Source organism: Antedon bifida, chromosome 5 (genome assembly GCF_963402885.1).
Source record: "Antedon bifida chromosome 5, ecAntBifi1.1, whole genome shotgun sequence".
In the NCBI taxonomy this organism is placed as follows: Eukaryota; Metazoa; Echinodermata; class Crinoidea; order Comatulida; family Antedonidae; genus Antedon; species Antedon bifida.
Genome location: NC_136230.1, coordinates 1,282,493 through 1,302,995, shown reverse-complemented (window position 1 = coordinate 1,302,995; position 20,503 = coordinate 1,282,493). Strand labels below are relative to the sequence as shown.

General features: G+C 34.7%; 4 protein-coding genes across 4 annotated transcripts; 2 read left to right on the top strand and 2 right to left on the bottom strand.

Annotated features, from left to right (window-relative positions):
• The first annotated feature begins 504 nt into the window (after positions 1–504).
• Positions 505–5,373, top strand: LOC144843793 (uncharacterized). The gene is made up of 7 exons (XM_078700740.1): positions 505–772; positions 1,263–1,903; positions 2,151–2,386; positions 3,212–3,534; positions 3,920–4,061; positions 4,575–4,717; positions 4,927–5,373. The coding sequence occupies exons 1-7, from the start codon at positions 548–550 to the stop codon at positions 5,023–5,025; spliced, it is 1,809 nt and encodes a 602-aa protein (XP_078556866.1). The 5' UTR covers positions 505–547; the 3' UTR covers positions 5,026–5,373.
• Positions 5,374–6,273: 900 nt separating this feature from the next.
• Positions 6,274–6,881, top strand: LOC144842503 (uncharacterized). The gene is made up of 2 exons (XM_078698952.1): positions 6,274–6,501; positions 6,669–6,881. Exons 1-2 carry the CDS (start codon positions 6,277–6,279, stop codon positions 6,879–6,881), a joined length of 438 nt encoding a protein of 145 aa, XP_078555078.1. The 5' UTR covers positions 6,274–6,276.
• Positions 6,882–7,593: 712 nt separating this feature from the next.
• LOC144842502 (uncharacterized) lies at positions 7,594–12,036 on the bottom strand. Its single transcript, XM_078698951.1, has 7 exons — positions 11,767–12,036; positions 10,682–11,325; positions 10,094–10,329; positions 9,200–9,489; positions 8,681–8,816; positions 8,087–8,229; positions 7,594–7,992 (listed from the first exon to the last, which is right to left on the bottom strand). The coding sequence occupies exons 1-7, from the start codon at positions 12,034–12,036 to the stop codon at positions 7,879–7,881; spliced, it is 1,833 nt and encodes a 610-aa protein (XP_078555077.1). The 3' UTR covers positions 7,594–7,878.
• Positions 12,037–14,777: 2,741 nt separating this feature from the next.
• On the bottom strand, positions 14,778–18,729 carry LOC144842501 (uncharacterized). The gene is made up of 7 exons (XM_078698950.1): positions 18,712–18,729; positions 17,518–18,161; positions 16,935–17,170; positions 16,040–16,329; positions 15,522–15,657; positions 15,291–15,433; positions 14,778–15,186 (listed from the first exon to the last, which is right to left on the bottom strand). Exons 1-7 carry the CDS (start codon positions 18,727–18,729, stop codon positions 15,073–15,075), a joined length of 1,581 nt encoding a protein of 526 aa, XP_078555076.1. The 3' UTR covers positions 14,778–15,072.
• Between the last annotated feature and the right edge of the window lie 1,774 nt (positions 18,730–20,503).

Here is a 20,503-nt window from a genome sequence, read left to right as displayed (position 1 = left end):
TATTACTTAATGACATGTACATATATTATATGTTCAAATAATAATATCGAACATTATAAAGCGCTCTTTAATTACCGGAGTCTCGCAGCGCAACTTTAATTGAAATAGATTTACAGGAGAGATTGGAATTGCATGATAACGGTAATACAAGTTAACTCGCCAAAGTGAATCCTGTCTACCACATCATATAAGCTATTCATAAAAAGTGAATTTAATCGTAGACTGCTTGTTGTTCGTCACAAGAAAGTGGAGAAGATGAATTTTAATCAACACCTACCTACTTTAGTAATCTTGATAATCATTAATTATGGTAAGAAAAGTTATTTTATAATTTGAAACACAGGTAAGGTGGCAAAGATACGTTCATTTTGTCGCAATAAATTAAATTATTAGAAAACAAGTTTTTATTTAAACCGAGTTTTTTTTCTTATTTAAGGTGGTTTTAATTTTGTAATTTTGATAGTGTTACCCAATAGATTATTTACTGTTTTTCTTTTTAGTTATACTTTGCACTTCTTTACAATGTACTCCTAAACAAGATATCCTGATGGTCAATAATTCAAGTGACTGTTTTCGTGAGTGTGAGTTTCCCTCTAAACCGAGATTGTGCGAATTTGAGTTTACGATAACTTGGTGGTATACGTTAGCAGCGGCTTGTACGGACTGTCCAGATGTCCAAGAAGACTGTAGTGCATATCGCTGTTATTCGGTAGACGGTACACGTAGACCTATTTTAACGGTTAATGAAATGTCACCTGGTCCTAGCATTCAGGTACAAATTTCATCTTTGTCGCAGAAGCTACAACATAGGCCTATTAGCGTCTAAATCTTAGTAATTTCAGAAACAGATTTTAAAGTTAACACAGTATTTTGATATTTACCCAGTTACCCATTTATTACTGTAGTCAGTTGGGTTTGGTTTTGTTGCAGTTCATTCTGTAACCGCTCACCAAACTTTTGTTTTTAACTGCGAGTTTGCTTGTAGACTAAAGCTCTGTCTACACTATCAAACTAATGACAACAAGTGTCATGTGCCCAAATAATAATGGTAGTGATATGCCCAGGTAGTGATATGATATCCATATAATTATGGGCACATCACATTTGTTGTCACAACAAGTTTGATAGTGTAGACAGAGCTTAAGATACAGTAGCTTTATTACCGCGTACTAATAATAACCAGTTTGATTACACATAATGTCTGACTGTGTTAATGTTCTATTGAACACAGTGTCTCTAGTTCGGTTTTGTTGTATTTCTAGGTCTGTCATGGTGATACCATTCGTGTGAAAATAATTAACGAACTTCAAGATGGAGCTCCGTTGACAATACATTGGCATGGTATACATCAATTTAACACCGTGTGGGCAGATGGCGTTCCGATGATTACTCAATGCCCCATACCAAGTTCAACCTCTTTCGTATACCAGTTTGTTGCAGACCCACCAGGTACCCATTGGTGGCACTCTCACGTTGGTGTTCAGAGAGGTGACGGGTTGTACGGAGCATTGATTGTCAGGGAACCAAGACAAAAAGAGTTCAACAGTAAAGAATATGACTTTGACCTTCCACAACATTACATGTTATTTAACGATTGGTTATCAATTCCGTCTATAACAATCTTCATGGCGTCGGCTGCCAGCGGTGTTGTGTCTGAACACAGCCTTAGCTTATTGATCAATGGCAGAAGTCACAATAATGACATTGATATAGACGTTCCGGTTTCTGTGTTTGAAGTAGAACAAGGTTTCCGGTATCGGATGCGAATAGTGAATACTGCCTTTGGTGAATGTAATATGAGACTGGTAATTGAATCACATCCAATAACGATCATTGCAACTGATGGTTTTGAGGTGAAACCGATTCGAGTTGTGGATGCTTTGAGTTTCACACCTGGGGAAAGGTAAGTTAGGCTTCGTTCACACTGAGCCAGAAGAAAACGCCTGGATCCGCTTCTACTTGATTCCCACTAGTGACGCAAAAAAAAAAAAATAAGGACGACGTTTGTCAATATAAGGAAGGGTAATCCAAACAGGTGTGTCACGTATACTACGTAATACTACGTTTCATTGCTTATCGTACTAGGCCTAGTGTGAACTATTGTGTATAGGCCAATTTAATGCAAAATCTTATTTATTAATATATTTCAGACTTGACTTTGTTCTTGAGGCGTCTGCAATACCTTCGTCCTATTGTATATACATAACATCATCGCCTTACGACTTTTGTCCGGCGAGCGGTAGTGCTGTATTACAATACAAAAACACACCTTCAGTAAAGTTGAATTGTTCAGTGGAACCGCCATCGCACAGTGTATTTACAACAGAAGGGTTTGACGCTGCTACTAGTAATGGTGACGTCACACTCAAAGACACGCATGCTTTACGTAAGAACATTAGGCCTAGATAATAATGGAGATAAAACGTAAACATTGAAAGAAAGGGAATGCTTTTTTTAACGTAAGGAAGGAAATGTTTCTATAGCTTTATTCCCACCTTGCGAACCAATCACGAATAGGCATATTCTTTAAATGTGGGACCTGCTATATAAATAAATCAGAGTCTAAAAAAAAACCAAATATATTTATGATTGTAAATGTTCATCTGGTTTGCAATTAACAATAAACAATTCTTTTTATCAAACCAATGGTACGAGTTCCGATATTAGATGGTAAGTACCTTCAAGAAAAGAAGGTATATTTATCATCAATCTCGTAATTCGTACCATTGGTTTGATAAAAAGAATTGTTTACACAAATATAATTATTTATCACGCCTTAATTACCTCGCGTTTAATTACTCATCATGTTTTTAAGTTTGCGTACGGGGTAGATTCAGCCAATCCTGTATTAATAATAATAATATAGATAGATTTATATAGCGCAAATAAACGATGTCTCTATGCGCTCGACAATAAATAAAAAGAGTGGAAAACAAAAGGAAGAGAATAAAAAGACAAAAACACCAAGCTAGCACCCAAACCGGTGTATGGAGATCCATCACTGCTAACTGGGGATCAGTGTGTAAGTACCCAAGTTAGCATCGGTTAAGTCATAAGTTATCAGGGATCCGGTGCCTCCTACTCAAGTTAGAAAGGCAAGAAAGGTGAATAAAAGAAAAAATATTTTTTTTTTAAAGGATTATCCTATTAATTTTTTATTACCTTATTATTATCCTGTATTGATCTACAGTCGTGTTTTGTTTTATTTTAGAATCCGTAGATCCTGCGTTGAATACTGTTGATGTGAAGTACTATGTGGTAATGGGCGTGCGCTTCGACGATTATATTATTTCGTCGAATCCAAACGTCAACCAAACATTCTCGACTTCAATTTTTATCATGAACGATGTACAATTTGAATATCCTCATACACCGTTTGTGTCATTACAACCAGATGATGACGTCAGCGCGTGTGAAATGCCTCCATGGAATACCACTGTGTATGTTGATGAAGAGTACTGTGATATAAATAACAGTACAGATTCCGGTACAGCCTGCAAATGTCCCATCGTCGCTAAAGTGAAGCTAGGCCAGGTAATACTTTCTAATAATAAAGCATGTTTTCCAGTACATTCAAATTTATTTGCGAGAATCAAATACGTAAAAAGTATGAATTCTCATGCGTAAAAGTAAATCCAGTTATTGTCTTTATAGTATTCGGCCGTTCGATGTGTGTCTGTATATAATAGCAGCTTAGGCCTAAGTATTATACGTGCTGCTGGAGTATTTATCTTTCTGTTAATTTAAAGTCGAAATGCCGTCTACAAGTTAAGCTAACCTAGCGTATATGCTTTCGACACATTCGCCCAGTAAGTGGAAAACAGTGAATTTTCAATGTGAACAAACAATCTCGTCAGCAACTTCAAATTAACACAATAATGCATTGATTGTTGATAAAACGATTTGGATGGTTTTTTAGGTAATAGAGTTTATCGTGATTAACGTAATACCAATTTCTAGTCACCCGATGCATCTCCATGGACAGTCATTCCGAGTTTTAGCACAGGACAGACTGGACACGGATATAGGGTTAACTGCATTCATTGAAAAGGATAAGACAGGTAATATTTTGAATCAATCGGCTTCAACAATTCATAGTTCTGGTGGTAGAACGAGTCTTCTCTGATAAGGACTATAAACTATAGGTCCAGTCTACACATCTGGCTCATGTGTACTTTAAAGAACCTAGTATAACATGTTTCTGTTTTCAGCTCGCATAGCCAATGTGCGAGCTAGCAAAATAGATTTTTATGCAACGAAAACCTAATTTATTAAGAAACCCACCACGAGAAAGAACACTTTAATTTAGTTAAAACAAGGCCAACAGCCATAAGTCGCGTGCTCTCAGAAAAAATGAACTTTCAAAAAGTAATGTACTTTAAAACTTTTCTGTACATCAAAACAGTTCAAAAAGTACATAAAAGCGATAAACGCATAGTGATACCGGACCGACAGACCGACCGACCGACATAGTGAACTATAGAGTCTAAAAACCTACCAGAGAGAAAGATAAATATACATTTAAAAGAATCAGAAAATCATTTTAGTGATGATGTGCTTTTTACATTATTCAGAGGGTTTACCACGACTTCCATTGGAGTCTGCTGTTGTCAAGGATACGGTCAATGTTCCAGACTTTGGTTACGTCATCATAAGATGGAAGGCTGAAAACCCCGGTTATTGGTTCTTTCATTGTCACGTGGAATATCATGCATTAGTAAGTTTTATATCGGTAAAATATAAGATTTGACATACCCTCGGGAATGATATTTTGCTCTCGTGAAAATATATTTCCCTCAGCTTAAATATCATTTCCTCAAAGATGTCAAATCTTATATTTCACATCTCATCTAAGCAGGCAATATCTGTATAATTTATGTAAACTAATTAAACAAGTTATATTGTTTTCTTTTTCCATTTCTTCAGTTGGGAATGGCAATGGTTGTGCAAGTCGGTGATGAAGATGAAATTCCAGATCCGCCAAAAGGGTTCCCATCTTGTGGACCATGGTCACCTGATCTTTAAATATATTTAAACGTTTTGTAAAAATAATGAATATATATAACTAAAAACATTAAACCAGGTCATTTCTTGTCTAAAATGTGCGTTCTAACACAAATTTGAAAATACCTGGTAATTTGTTGTAGGCCTAAACAATTGTAAAAATAGTAAAACTATTATTGGATAGATTTAATTTAATATGAGCACGGCAAAATGTTCTGTAAATAAGACATTATAAGTGGACTGTATTGTCAAAATTAAAATGTAAGGGATATGTTTTGTGTACCAAGTACAAATGTGATAAATAATTAAATAATACAAATTACTATCTTTGGGAATTTTGATTAAATGAATTACACGCATTGTCTGAAATTGTTTGTGGTTATTTTCTGCCCGATCTATTTGCCCCTACACTCTAATATTTTTCTTTTTTATGTTGTAGTATTCTTTAAACTATGAATAGCATTCCATTGCCAGGTTCGTAGGGTTCGAAACTAACCCCTTTGTAACTTCGCTATTTCGTTTTCAGATTTAGAAGTTATGAAATCAAAATTAGTACCTTAAGTCCACCAAATGTGAATGGTGGATAGGGACACAGGTGTATTGAATTACAGGGAAACACAGTGTGTTCACAGCAAGTATCCGGATAACTTGTCATCTTTTGGGGTCATTAATCATGCCATAACGACCCTTAATGGCTTTTTTGAGTACTACCACCAACCCCAGCCCGGCAAATTGGCTTGTCTTCAGGGGAGTTGAAGGCGACCTTGCTGGATTAAACAATATGTATTTTATGAGATAATCATGCAAATCAGGCTGAAAATAAGGCCATGAGTAGCCGGATAACCAGAAGTCTGTAAACGGTAGGGAGAATTTAGCCTTGTCAGGAGAGACCACTGGCATATCCAGATACTTTAAATGTTCATAAACACAACCAATGTGTGCCACCGATATAAAGGTGATTCCAATGAATAAATAAATAAATACTCTGCTCGTTGCAATGTACTCCTAAACCAAGTGAGTACGTGCTTGATTGACAGCAGTGCTTAAACATGGTTTCGGTAGTTTAGTCAATAGCCAATAGGTTTGTTTTTGTTTGTTTTGTGAAACATTATATTTTTTTAATTTTTCTTCTGCGGAAGTGATTAACTTGATTAAATCTACAAAATGGCCTCTTTTTTGGGGACAATTACGTCTTTAAGTTCGGAACTTATTTCAAATATAAAAATAGAGCTCTGATCTTCTTTACAATATACTCCTAAACAAGATATCCTGATGGTCAATAATTCAAGTGACTGTTTTCGTGAGTGTGAGTTTCCTGCTAAACCGAGATTGTGCGAATTTGAGTTTACGGTAACTTGGTGGTATACGTTAGCAGCTGCTTGTACGGACTGTCCAGATGTCCGAGAAGACTGTAGTGCATATCGCTGTTATTCGGTAGACGGTTCACGTAGACCAATTTTAACGGTTAATGAAATGTCACCTGGTCCTAGCATTCAGGTAATTGGTTAAAAATGTTTTTTTAGTGTGACGTAACGTTGCTAGACTTTTCGTGTGACTTTCCATTTCAACACATATCCCATCTCATTCACAAAACGTTAATAGTGCGCGTTTAATCTGTATTTAAACGAGAACAATTTGTATACGTTTGTGGTTTGCTTTAACAGGTCTGTCATGGTGATACTATTCGTGTCAAAGTGAAAAACGAACTTCAAGATGGAAGTTCGTTGACAATACATTGGCATGGTATACATCAATTTAACACCGTATGGCGTTCCGATGATTACTCAATGCCCCATACCAAGTTTGTTGCAGACCCACCAGGTACCCATTGGTGGCACTCTCACGTTGGTGTTCAGAGAGGCCTCTTAGTTTTGTAGGCCTAGCTGGTAAGGAGCGGTAGCGTACCAACATCGTACGTTGCTGAATTGTCTTCCTTTTTGGCAGAATCCGTTAATATGTAGGCCTAACTGTGGTATTAAACCAGTATAATCATAATTGATTCTAAGCATGGAGGAAATATATATTAGGCCTACATATTAACGGATTCTGCCAAAAAGGAAGACAATTCAGCAACGTACGATGTTATATATTTCCTCCATGTTCTAAGGTAGTGTGTTTAATTAATTCATTTATTATGTAAATTTTTGGATGTCAAAAAATAAATATTTCAGAAACATAACTTGCAACATATATATTGTTTTTATTAATTTTTTTTTGCATTAGCAATTAGAAGATTTTCCATGTATATATAATATAAGGGAATAATTCATGGTATGTCTGAAAGTACAATGTTAGACCATGGATTATTAATCCATGGAATAAAGTAAGTGAATGTGTGGTGGATGTTTTTGATTGGTCAGTAGTTTGTTTACTTGTTTCCGGAGCTCAGCATTTGCTGGGTCCGGAGTCGAGGCTAGGTTGTTATTAGTAGCACGCCCCACATTGGTTTACTGGCCAAAAACTGTTAAAGTTAAAATACTATACTAATGTCTATATAACACTATAAAAAACAAACTTCCTATTAAGGGGACACATTCGGGACACCCCCCCCCCCCCCGCCCCACACACACACCAAAAATTGTCCTCTTAATAGGATGTCCAAAAAGAGGGGTTCTAATGTATTCTCATTTTAGTTTTATGGAGAGAAAATACTTATATCTATATTGACGTAATGTGGAATATTTCTCCTAAACCCCTTCTTTTTTTTTATTGTGCTTGCTTGATATTACCGTAATACATATATTTTTTTTATCTTTCGTGGTTAACAGTAATAAAGTTGATATTAGGGATTAGCTTGTTTGTGTCGACATGACGTCATATGGTGTAGTCGCGAATAGAATTCGATTTTAGCAGAGCTGGACGACAAATTTAACCTTATGATTCTTTTTCTTCTTGACCAGGCGTGAATGATCCACACGTTGGAAATCCTTTTGGTGGATTTGGAATTTCTTCTTCTTCACCGACTTGAATAATCATTGCCATTCCCGCCTTGGAAGAAGTGGAAAAAACGATGCATTAATAGACTGATGATCTTTGTTTTAAACTTCGTAGAATTGTTTTGTATTAGATTTAAATAACTCACCAATGAGTGGTATTCCACGTGACAATGAAAGAACCAATAACCGGGGTTTTCAGCCTTCCATCTAATGATGACGTAACCACCCGAAATTATATTCACCGTATCCTTGACAACCGCTGATTCAAGCGGGATTCTTGGTATACCATCTACAGAAACAAAACGGCAACATGATTTTTTACGTATAATTTCTACGTATAATTAAACCGCTTTGCATTGTAATATTTTCGCTGGATCAACGACTTGGGCCTCTAGCCTATGGGTTATATTTACATACCCGATTATACGGTTCCTACACAACAAAGTTAGCGAGAATACCCATGATAGGCCTACTAACTTAGCGTAACAATCTGCGCGAATGTCCAATCGGCGTTGCAAGTGCCGCCGGTTAGTCCAAGATTATTCTATCTAAGTGGTATAAGTTGGTTAAAGAGTTCTCGAGTACAAGGCCTAATAGGTTGTATAAATTCAAGCCGTATTGATCCGCGTAATTTGGTCCATGGGCTCAGCTGTCGCTAACCGTGTGTGGGTAGAGGAACAAACAGACTTCTAAAAAAGCACCAAACAAAAAAACCCGATGGTAAGAAAATGTATACCTACGTGTCTTATCAAATTCGATTAATTCGTCAGCACTTATATTTTGAAATCCTTGTGCTAATAGTCGGAATGATTGTCCATGAAGATGCATCGGATGATTGATAACATGAACATCATCAATCACGACAAACTCCACTACCTTAAAAGTATGAAACAAAAAAAATTTGAACGTAAATATACGGTTTACTAAAAGAGACTGCAAGAAATGCAGGGCTTATTATCAGGGAGGTATTTTGTTCAACAAATAATGTTTTCCACAATAATTCAACGTCCAAAGCGAAAAAATCACTGGTAACTTAAGATAATTAAGAGTTAAGCTACAGACAGTTAGTGACTTCAGTCTCTATGTCTTCCCTCGACCAAATTAATGATACTCTTTGTTGCTGTTTTACTTTTTAGTCTAAGTACATAATATGTTTGATTTTGGTCGAAATAAAATAAAATTGAATTGAATAGAAGTAGATTTGAATAGAAAAAGATTTATGTTCACACTACTAAACATAGTAAAATGTATAAAGTTACCTGACCAAGTTTCACTTTTGCAACCAAAGGGCAACTGCAGTGTGTATTATTGCATTCGGCCAATTCTGTATTGTTATACCCTGGGTACGTCCTGCACGAATCTACGTTTGCATTTGGCTCGAATGAAACAAACGGTTTATCCGGAAAATCAAATTGTACTTGATTCATGGTGAAATATGGAGAATGAGTTGATTCAGCTTCTGGTCTATTTGAAGTATAACTGTAGAGTGAGGCGCCCATTACGACATAATATACAGTATCCACGTGGTATAAAGCCGGATCTACAGGTTCTACAATAAATTAGTACATTAAATATTACATTTGTGAATAAACAGATTAAGAAAATCGGTTTCTTAAAAAAACCAGCCGATATTTGAACCAGGAACCTTCTGCTTGATATGCAGACATCCTTTTATTAGACCACTGAGTGGCTTTCATGGTATAGTTCGAATTCGATTGGCGTACGTTTTTAACAACACTTTTGAACGCACGCGCAACAGAGATGGTTGATGCGCCCTCATTTCAGAATAACAATTATCTTCGAAGAGATAATTAAACGACATTGTAAGATATAACAAGAATATTCAATAAAGGCTACTAGAAATTCAGAGTTGGGAGTTGAGCATAACGTAGTTTTGATGACGCAATACCCCCTAAAGACACCAACTGAAATAGAGGTACATAATGATGGGTTCTAATAGACATTCTGAATGTCTATTAGAACCCATCATTGGGTACCTCTATGGCAGTGTATAATCGTCGCCTGCAATAAATGATTTCACACGCAGAGCAAAATTGCCTAGACCGTGTTCTAGGCCAATGTTTTTCAAACAAAGAGCTCTCGTGACGGGAAGTCAAATTGCTTTGGAATTTCTTTAAAAAAAAAAATCTTACGTAATGCGTGCGTATCTTTAAATGTGTATACATCTTTATCAGTAACATTAAATACGGCTGTTGAAAATAAACCACGGTGTTCTGTGTTGTACTGTGTACAATTAACATCCATGGTTGGTGAATTCTTGTATTTTAACTTTGCTGCACCAATCGCAGGGCATACTGGGTAGGGTATACCAACTACGTATATACAATACGTTGAGGGTTTTGCAGACGCTTCGAGTACAAAATCCATTCTGAAATAATTAAAAATAAGAAAGAATGTTCTATACATTTCTAAAAAGATCTACCTACCAGCCATGTCCTAACAAACAATTGCGTGTATTGCATTGATTGGATTAAAGCACTATTACAGTATTTCTAAGTTTCTATTTTAAATCAAAACCAACAATGCGTCACTGCGCATGCGTAAACTTCTCCAAAATTGAACACATGCAGTACGTTATTGCGGTACCAAATGTAGTTTCTGCAGTAAAATATCCTAAAAGAAGATAAGTATGTAAGTTCATGAAACCGTGTCCACCAATTAAAACAAATGATGTCAGCTCCATCCTTTGAATTAAAATGAACAATTTAGATTGGAATTACCTTTCACCAGCAGTAAAGTATAAAGCATCCACTTCACGAACCGGTTCCATTTCAAAGCCATCAGTGGCAATGATCGTTATCGGATGGGATTCGACAATAATTCTTAAAATACACTCACTAAATGAAGCATCTACTATTCGCATCCGATATCGGAAACCTTGTTCTACTTCAAACACTGTAATAGGAACATCCATATCAATTTCCATATTGTGACTTCTGCCATTGATCAACATGGTATCTGTATATCCAGACGACGGCACAGTATTGGCAATCGCTAATAAATACAGATCCAGACTTGTAATCCCTAACCAGTCGTTAAATAACATGTAATGTTGTGGAAGGTCAAAGTCATATTCTTTACTGTTGAACTCTTTTTGTCTCGGTTCCCTGACAATCAATGCTCCGTAAAACCCGTCACCTCTCTGAACACCAACGTGAGAGTGCCACCAATGGGTACCTGGTGGGTCTGCAACAAACTGGTATACGAAAGAGGTTGAACTTGGTATGGGGCATTGAGTAATCATCGGAACGCCATCTGCCCACACGGTGTTAAATTGATGTATACCATGCCAATGTATTGTCAACGAACCGCCATCTTGAAGTTTGTTTTTGACTTTTACACGAACAGTATCACCATGACAGACCTGTTAAACACAAAGTTTAAACAAATAGTCGAAACATATTTAGATTATATTTGCAACCAATAACAATAACTCAGTGAATGAAACAAAATTAATATTAATAAGTGAATATAAGTGTATAATTATTATTAACTAATTCAGACGGAAACTTCTAATGTAATCACCACTAAATTAGAAAGCATTTTACAGTTCCAATCCTCTGGATTTAGGCCTATCATTTGAAATTTGATAGAGGTGTTGGAGTAGTCTCTTTACTAAAGCCCTATCTACACTATAAAACCTTATGTGACCAAATATGATCCCATATATGGACATGATGATATATATTATATTTGAGCATACCACTACCATATTTGGGCACATCACACTTTTTTGTCAAACTAGTTTGATAGTGTAGAGCTATATACCAAATCGTTATTTAGTCCATGCCATGCTTATACGAACCTGTATGCTTGGTCCAGGTGACATTTCATTCACTGTCAAGATAGATCTACGTGAACCGTCTACAGTAAAACATTGAGGCAAATCACAGTCTTGTCTGAAATCAGGACAGTCGATACAAGGCGATGCTAACGTATACCACCAAGTTACCGTAAATTCAAATTCGCACAATCTCGGTTTAGCGGGAAACTCACACTCACGAAAACAGTCACTTGAATTATTGACCATCAGGATATCTTGTTTAGGAGTACATTGTAAAGAAGTGCAAGGCATAGCTAAAAAACAATATGTTTTAAAAATACATTGAATTAGTACAGACATTTAATTCTGGGATATAATCTCTTTAAACGATATTAAACGATGGAAATTGCCTTTCACTTCAAATTAGATCCAGTTTTCAAATATTATTTTATTTGAAAAATTTAATTAAAATAACTCACCATGAAAACATAATATAAAAATACATGAAGAAAGTTGTGCGATATTCATTTTGATATGCACCTCTCATCAGCGTACAGTAATCCATAAAATGATTGACCTCTGATTTAAAAATCGTAATTTCATAATTTCTAAATAGTGAGGGTAGAATTGAATAATTATAGCATTTCTGCAGCGTCGATATTGTATCACTGGTTCAGAAATCATATTATACATATACATAAACAATGTGGGTAATATATTAATATACATCTGTTGGGGGTCACTGCTCTGTTAGCGCCCAGTGCACGAGGGTACTGTGAAATGTAATCAGCCTAGCCTAGTAGGCTTGGTCTAGGCCTCATGACTTTTACATTGCTTAGCCTAGATTTCCGTATGAATACATTGTTTTTATTGTTATTTATTGTTATTATTATTGTATGCCTAAATGTAACCGACATGATCTAGCCCAGTTAAGTTGTTATTGATTATCTTTGATTTAATTGTATTTTGCAGGTGACGGATCAAGTAATTTAATTGAAGAATTTTTAAACACATGGCCAACTCACAGGTAGGTCTAATACATTTTCATTAAAAATAAAAGAAATAATATCTTAGAATAGAATAGTACATGGTAGGCCTATTAAATTGTAAACAAAACGAAAATAATAAATATTTTTGTTAGTTTTAATCAATTTTGTACCTCTGTAAATTTATGTTTAATTTTGATCAATAAAAAAATCATGTGATTTCTTAAATATATTTTTCTATTTTGTTTCTGTTTTTTTAGGAAAACCAACTTAAACCGACATTTTGGTGTAACCAGATTACCCAAAATAGTTGGTTGCTACTTTGCTGCCACCAAAAACTGGTGTAAAAAACCATTTCATTAAAAATTGGACATTGTAACCCGAAATACCCGGGTAAACTTAGTTTTCCCTGGCCAAGGAATCATCCACTTTCCCAAAGGGGAAATCATAGTTTACTCCACTAATTGGTGGCAGCCTGGTGGAAACTAAGCATATATTTTTTACAGTGAAGTTATTCCATATCTTTGATTTCCATTTTTTCTTTACAATATCGGTTGTATTACTTTGTAATGGAGAGAGAAAGAAGGACAAACACTGATTTTCTTTGTTTCATGTTAATTTGAGGAAAACTAATTTAAATTTGATTACAAACTCTTCTTCAAGATTTTAAGCTAATTTCACTGCAATTTTTAAAAAATCTGACGTCCAAAAATTGAACCTCTTTCTTTCGAAGGGCTATTTATAATGATTTCTCAAAATAATTGATTTGTAGAGTTCGGATTTGACCCAAATTCGGAAGCCATCGCAGATTCATTTATTTATTTTATTTATTTAGTGACAATTAAGTAAGTTAAACAAGGCCATATATATGGCTGAAGTCGCGTGCTCAAATTTGAGTTCGTTTACCGACCGATCTAAAAATAAGAGCACTCAATTTAGCGGTAATTATTCGATATAATAATAACAATTAAAATATATTAAATTGAAGGCCATAAAAATACTGTGTGTGAAATACGAAATACCAGTATACGTAGAGTTTGTTTTAAAAGGTATTTTTAATTGAATAAATTTGGAGGATCGGCCCAACTGTCACGTGACATAATCAAACAGCAACGCAGCAGTACTGTACGGCGTCATGATTTGCAATAAATAAATAATAAATATTTAATAAAATAAAAATATTAAATACATTAATTGATTGATTTCTTTATTAACTGAGTCAACACAGATACATACAATAAAAACATGTAAACAATTAAAAATCAGTACAACAGACTCGAGTTAAAAGGATATCCCAAAAAGTAAAAAACTTATTTCCATTGGGGTCCAGAAACACAGAGAAACAAATTGCACAGATTCCTTATACTAAAAAGAGATTAGATTAAAAAGAGATTAGATTCTGTCTATTACGACAGAATACCAAGCAGACAGCTCCGGAAACAGTATAATGCATGGTCTATATTTAACAAGGATTTTCTCGAAAATACTAAACATTTATATACTATAGGCCTATCGTGGACTACTTTTATGCGATTTCTGAAATTTAATACAAAAAAAGCTCCATAAAGATTATATAAAGTTTTTTCATCATTTATTTATTTGGTCAGTGAGAATTACAATAACAGTATACAAGAAAAATGTAAGAGAACAAGATTAAACCTTCCATTAAAAGCATAAAATATGATTAAAGTTTTTAAAAGAACTTATAATTTATAGACACTAATAGGCCTATTTCATTCTTTTCCATTTTGGAAATAATGTCTAAATGCTAAATTAAAAAGCTATACAATCTTTGGTGTCACCGGCCGCACTTTGCTTAGCATGGAGGTATATACCGCCTCCATGGAATAAGTATGTGGATGTGTGGTGGATGTTTTTAATTGGTCAGTAGTTTGTTATCAGTGGCACGCCCACACATTGGTTCTGGCCAAAAACTCTTCTAAATTTAAAGTTAAAATACACAAACCCTGTCTATATAACACTATAAAAAACAAACTTCCTATTAAGGGGACACATTCGGGACCCCCCCCCCCCCCCCCCCCACACACACACACCAAAAATTGTCCTCTTAATAGGATGTCCAAAAGGATGGGTTCTAATGTATTCTCATTTTAGTTTTATGGAGAGAAAATACTTATATCTATATTGACGTAATGTGGAATATTTCTCCTGAACCCCTTCTTTTTTTCCATTGTGCTTTTTTTTTTATCTTTCATGATTAACAGTAATACAGTTGATATTAGGTATATTAGCTTGTTTGTGTCGACATGACGTCATATGGTGTAGTCGCGAATAGAATTCGATTTGAGCAGAGCTGGACGACGACTATAATAACAGTCTTTATGTCGTCGCAAATTTAACCTTATGATTCTTTTTCTTCTTGACCAGGCGTGAATGATCCACACGTTGGAAATCCTTTTGGTGGATTTGGAATTTCTTCTTCTTCACCGACTTGAATAATCATTGCCATTCCCGCCTTGGAAGAAGTGGAAAAAACGATGCATTAATAATGATCTTTGTTTTAAACTTCGTAGAATTGTTTTTTTTTGTGTTTTTTTTTATTAGATTTAAATAACTCACCAATGAGTGGTATTCCACGTGACAATGAAAGAACCAATAACCGGGGTTTTCAGCCTTCCATCTAATGATGACGTAACCACCCGAAATTATATTCACCGTATCCTTGACAACCGCTGATTCAAGCGGGATTCTTGGTATACCATCTACAGAAACGAAACGGCAACATGATTTTTTTTTTGCTAAAAAAGCACCAAACAAAAAAAACCCGATGGTAAGAAAATGTATACCTACGTGTCTTATCAAATTCGATTAATTCGTCAGCACTTATATTTTGAAATCCTTGTGCTAATAGTCGGAATGATTGTCCATGAAGATGCATCGGATGATTGATAATATGAACATCATCAATCACGACAAACTCCACTACCTTAAAAGTATGAAACAAAAAAAATTGAACGTAAATATACGGTTTACTAAAAGAGACTGCAAGAAATGCAGGGCTTATTATTAGGGAGGTATTATTGTTCAACAAATAATGTTTTCCACAATAATTCAACGTCCAAAGCGAAAAAATCACTGGTAACTTAAGATAATTAAGAGTTAAGCTACAGACAGTTAGTGACTTCAGTCTCTATGTCTTCCCTCGACCAAATTAATGATACTTTTTGTTGCTGTTTTACTTGTTTAGTCTATGTACATAATACGTTTGATTTTGGTCGAAATAATTAAATTGAATTGAATAGAAGCAAATTTGAATAGTAAAAGATTTATGTTCACACTACTAAACATAGTAAAATGTATAAAGTTACCTGACCAAGTTTCACTTTTGCAACCAAAGGGCAACTGCAGTGTGTATTATTGCATTCGGCCAATTCTGTATTGTTATACCCTGGGTACGTCCTGCACGAATCTACGTTTCCATTTGGCTCGAATGAAACAAACGGTTTATCCGGAAAATCAAATTGTACTTGATTCATGGTGAAATATGGAGATTGAGTTGATTCAGCTTCTGGTCTATTCGAACTATAAATGTAGTATGAGATGCCCATTACGACATAATATACAGTATCCACGTGGTATAAAGCCGGATCTACAGGTTCTACAATAAATTAGTACATTAAATATTACATTTGTGAATAAACAGATTAAGAAAATCGGTTTCTTAAAAAAACCAGCCGATATTTGAACCAGGAACCTTCTGCTTGATATGCAGACATCCTTTTATTAGACCACTGAGTGGCTTTCATGGTATAGTTCGAATTCGATTGGCGTACGTTTTTAACAACACTTTTGAACGCACGCGCAACAGAGATGGTTGATGCGCCCTCATTTCAGAATGATAATTATTTCCGAAAAGATAATTAAACGACATTGTAAGATATTACAAGAATATTCAATAAAGGCTACTAGAAATTCAGAGCTGGGAGTTGAGCATAACATAGTTTTGATGACGCAATGCCCCCTAAAGACACCAACTGAAATAGAGGTACATAATGATGGGTTCTAATAGACATTCTGAATGTCTATTAGAACCCATCATTGGGTACCTCTATGGCAGTGTATAATCGTCCCCTGCAATAAATGATTTCACACGCAGAGCAAAATTGTCTAGACCGTGTTCTAGGCCAATGTTTTTCAAACAAAGAGCTCTCGTGACGGGAAGTCAAATTGCTTTGGAATTTCTTTAAAAAAAAAAAATCTTACGTAATGCGTGCGTATCTTTAAATGTGTATACATCTTTATCAGTAACATTAAATACGACTGTTGAAAATAAACCACGGTGTTCTGTGTTGTACTGTGTACAATTAACATCCATGGTTGGTGAATTCTTGTATTTTAACTTTGCTGCACCAATCGCAGGGCATACTGGGTAGGGTATACCAACTACGTATATACAATACGTTGAGGGTTTTGCAGACGCTTCGAGTACAAAATCCATTCTGAAATAATTAAAAATAAGAAAGAATGTTCTATACATTTCTAAAAAGATCTACCTACCAGCCATGTCCTAACAAACAATTGCGTGTATTGCATTGATTGGATTAAAGCACTATTACAGCATTTCTAAGTTTATATTTTAAATCAAAACCAACAATACGTCACTGCGCATGCGTAAACTTCTCCAAAATTGAAACAACAAGTTATTGCCGTACAAAATATATTTTCTGCAGTAAAATATCCTAAAAGAAGATAAGTATGTAAGTTCATGAAACCGTGTCCACCAATTAAAACAAATGATGTCAGCTCCATCCTTTGAATTAAAATGAACAATTTAGATTGGAATTACCTTTCACCAGCAGTAAAGTATAAAGCATCCACTTCACGAACCGGTTCCATTTCAAAGCCATCAGTGGCAATGATCGTTATCGGATGGGATTCGACAATAATTCTTAAAATACACTCACTAAATGAAGCATCTACTATTCGCATCCGATATCGGAAACCTTGTTCTACTTCAAACACTGTGATAGGAACATCCATATCAATTTCCATATTATGACTTCTGCCATTGATCAACATGGTATCTGTATGTCCAGACGACGGAACAGCATTGGCAATCGCTAATAAATACAGATCCAGACTTGAAATACTTAACCAGTCGTTAAATAACATGTAATGTTGTGGAAGGTCAAAGTCATATTCTTTACTGTTGAACTCTTTTTGTCTTGGTTCCCTGACAATCAATGCTCCGTACAACCCGTCACCTCTCTGAACACCAACGTGAGAGTGCCACCAATGGGTACCTGGTGGGTCTGCAACAAACTGGTATACGAAAGAGGTTGAACTTGGTATGGGGCATTGAGTAATCATCGGAACGCCATCTGCCCACACGGTGTTAAATTGATGTATACCATGCCAATGTATTGTCAACGAACCGCCATCTTGAAGTTTGTTTTTGACTTTTACACGAACAGTATCACCATGACAGACCTGTTAAACACAAAGTTTAAACAAATAGTCGAAACATATTTAGATTATATTTCAATAACAATAACTCCGTGAATGAAACAAAATTAATATTAATAAGTGAATATATTAAAGTGTATTATTATTATTATTAACTAATTCAGAGGGAAACTTCTAATGTAATCATTACTAAATTAGAAAGCATTTTACAGTTCCAATCCTCTGGATTGATTAAATTTGTGCTGGAGTTGTCTCTTTACTAAAGCTCTGTATACACTATCAAACCTTATGTGACAAACAAAGTAGAAGATAAGGTACTTCAGACAGAAAATGTTCAGTCAGCCATGACTTTGGTGAATTTCCTGATTACGTAATATCGGTCTAGTCAGTCGTGGTTATAACAATGGTTAACAATGGGGATAGTATAAGACAATAGAGTATATCATTTCACTAGAAAAATGCCGACATAATCCAAAGACATAAGTTATTTGATCCGGATATTATAACAATGACTAAAACAAAAAGACAAGAATGAATGAAGTTAAATAATAAGTATGTCTTGATTGAACTATACCGACAGGTAATTAACCATCTTCCGGATTTGTTAACAAAGGGGAAGAAATCGAAATCAGTGACACACAATAGGTGTTATGTTTCGGATTATAATACAATGGTTAACATAGGGTAAGGAAGTGAGACAATATTATAGTTTTTGTAAGATTTGAATTAGTCATGGATTTAATAAAGATGCACCTGGTTAATTAAAACTAGTTAATTGAGGTATTTGCTTGATGTATGCCGACATAATCCAAAGACATAAGTTATTTGATCCGGATATTATAACAATGACTAAAACAAAAAGATAAGAATGAATGAAGTTAACCGACATAATCCAAAGACATAAGTTATTTGATCCGGATATTATAACAATGACTAAAACAAAAAGATAAGAATGAATGAAGTTAAATAATAAGTATGTCTTGATTGAACTTTACCGACAGGTAATTAATCATCTTCCGGATTTGTTAACAAAGGGGAGAAGTTGAAAGCAGTGACGCGGGGTGTTTGACATACTAAAGTTTAATGTGTGCCGTTATGATGTTAGTTTCACTTTTTTTGATGATTTTTGTTTTTCCAATGTTTAGTTTTATTTTCATTTAAATTGGTTACGTTTACGAAAAGATTTCTTTGTTTCCTTTTAAATTAAAACAAAAAGAAGGGTAAAGAGGGACGCTACTGACATCATGCATAAATTATTTTAGTGTGTATAAATATATGGGTAAGTTTATAGTGAACTCATCAGTACCAGTTTTACAACGCACTAAACTCACTTCTACATTCTTGATTAAGAGAATTTAGTACAGTTTTCATCAGTATGAACTTCTACAAACCAACAGCTGATTACATCGATTCTAAATTAGCTGATAAGGCTAAGGCTACTATGCAGCGAGTTATGAGGTCTAGCAAGAGACAGAGAGTAGAAGATGAACCAAATACAAGCGCTTCTTTTCAACAAGATTGTCGACCGGTGGTAAAGAATCACTTTTTTAAGAATGATAGTCGAATTACAGTTACAGCTACTAAACGTATTAAACTTAATGAAACGAGGCACGTCGTTGCTCAACGTTGGGGTGATGATATGTACGTATGTATCCGAGAATACTATCAATCAGAACCAGATGGTAAATTTAAACCTGGGAAGAAAGGTATTAATTTAACATTGATGCAGTGGAGAGATCTAATGGAGCAAAAGGACATGGTCGATGAAATGTTTTTAGAATTGGATGGATTTGACGATTGTGGAACCGGTGTAGACATGAATGACAATGGAATGCCAGAAACACAAATGACCAAAAAAAGCTACAAGAGTGACAATTACGATTGGTTAGAACAGTTCCCGTAATTACAATGTAATCTTTTGAAAAACGGAACGGATTGATGATCTTGAATTGAACAATTTTGGAAATGGGAGTACCCACTTTGAATGTGCATTTAAACATTTTAACCTGCGTGTTATTTTTTTGGTGTGGTTTTTTCAGTACTAAATAACATGCTAGTGTATTTGTAAAAGTAATTTAAAAAATTTAAATTTATCATTTGAATTAATTTGTTATTTCTTCATTTATATTTAAAAGTTATTTTAAAATAAATTTAAATGTTTTTTGAGTTAATGTATTTTGTTCTTTCTGTCTAAATAATATGTTAGTGTATATATAAAACTATTTTTTTTCTCTATTTAATTGTTATTATGTATTTTGAATTTTATGTTTTTTAAAGTGTATTGCGTGTTTTGCAATAGAATGTGTATTGAAATAAATTTTTTTTTTTTTTAAACAACAACAATGAAAATGAAATTTGATCTTTGC

Coding starts and splice junctions, on each gene's coding strand:
- LOC144842503 (XM_078698952.1), top strand. CDS start 6,277: ATGGTCAATAATTCAAGTGACTGTTTTCGTGAGTGTGAGTTTCCTGCT. Junction 6,502..6,668: donor CACCTGGTCCTAGCATTCAG/GTAATTGGTTAA, acceptor TTGCTTTAACAG/GTCTGTCATGGTGATACTAT.
- LOC144842501 (XM_078698950.1), bottom strand. Junction 16,330..16,934: donor TAAAGATACGCACGCATTAC/GTAAGATTTTTT, acceptor AATTTATTGTAG/AACCTGTAGATCCGGCTTTA. Junction 15,434..15,521: donor AATCGAATTTGATAAGACAC/GTAGGTATACAT, acceptor TCGTTTCTGTAG/ATGGTATACCAAGAATCCCG.
- LOC144843793 (XM_078700740.1), top strand. CDS start 548: ATGGTCAATAATTCAAGTGACTGTTTTCGTGAGTGTGAGTTTCCCTCT. Junction 1,904..2,150: donor AGTTTCACACCTGGGGAAAG/GTAAGTTAGGCT, acceptor AATATATTTCAG/ACTTGACTTTGTTCTTGAGG. Junction 4,062..4,574: donor CATTGAAAAGGATAAGACAG/GTAATATTTTGA, acceptor TACATTATTCAG/AGGGTTTACCACGACTTCCA.
- LOC144842502 (XM_078698951.1), bottom strand. CDS start 12,036: ATGCCTTGCACTTCTTTACAATGTACTCCTAAACAAGATATCCTGATG. Junction 11,326..11,766: donor CACCTGGACCAAGCATACAG/GTTCGTATAAGC, acceptor TGTGTTTAACAG/GTCTGTCATGGTGATACTGT. Junction 9,490..10,093: donor TAAAGATACGCACGCATTAC/GTAAGATTTTTT, acceptor AATTTATTGTAG/AACCTGTAGATCCGGCTTTA.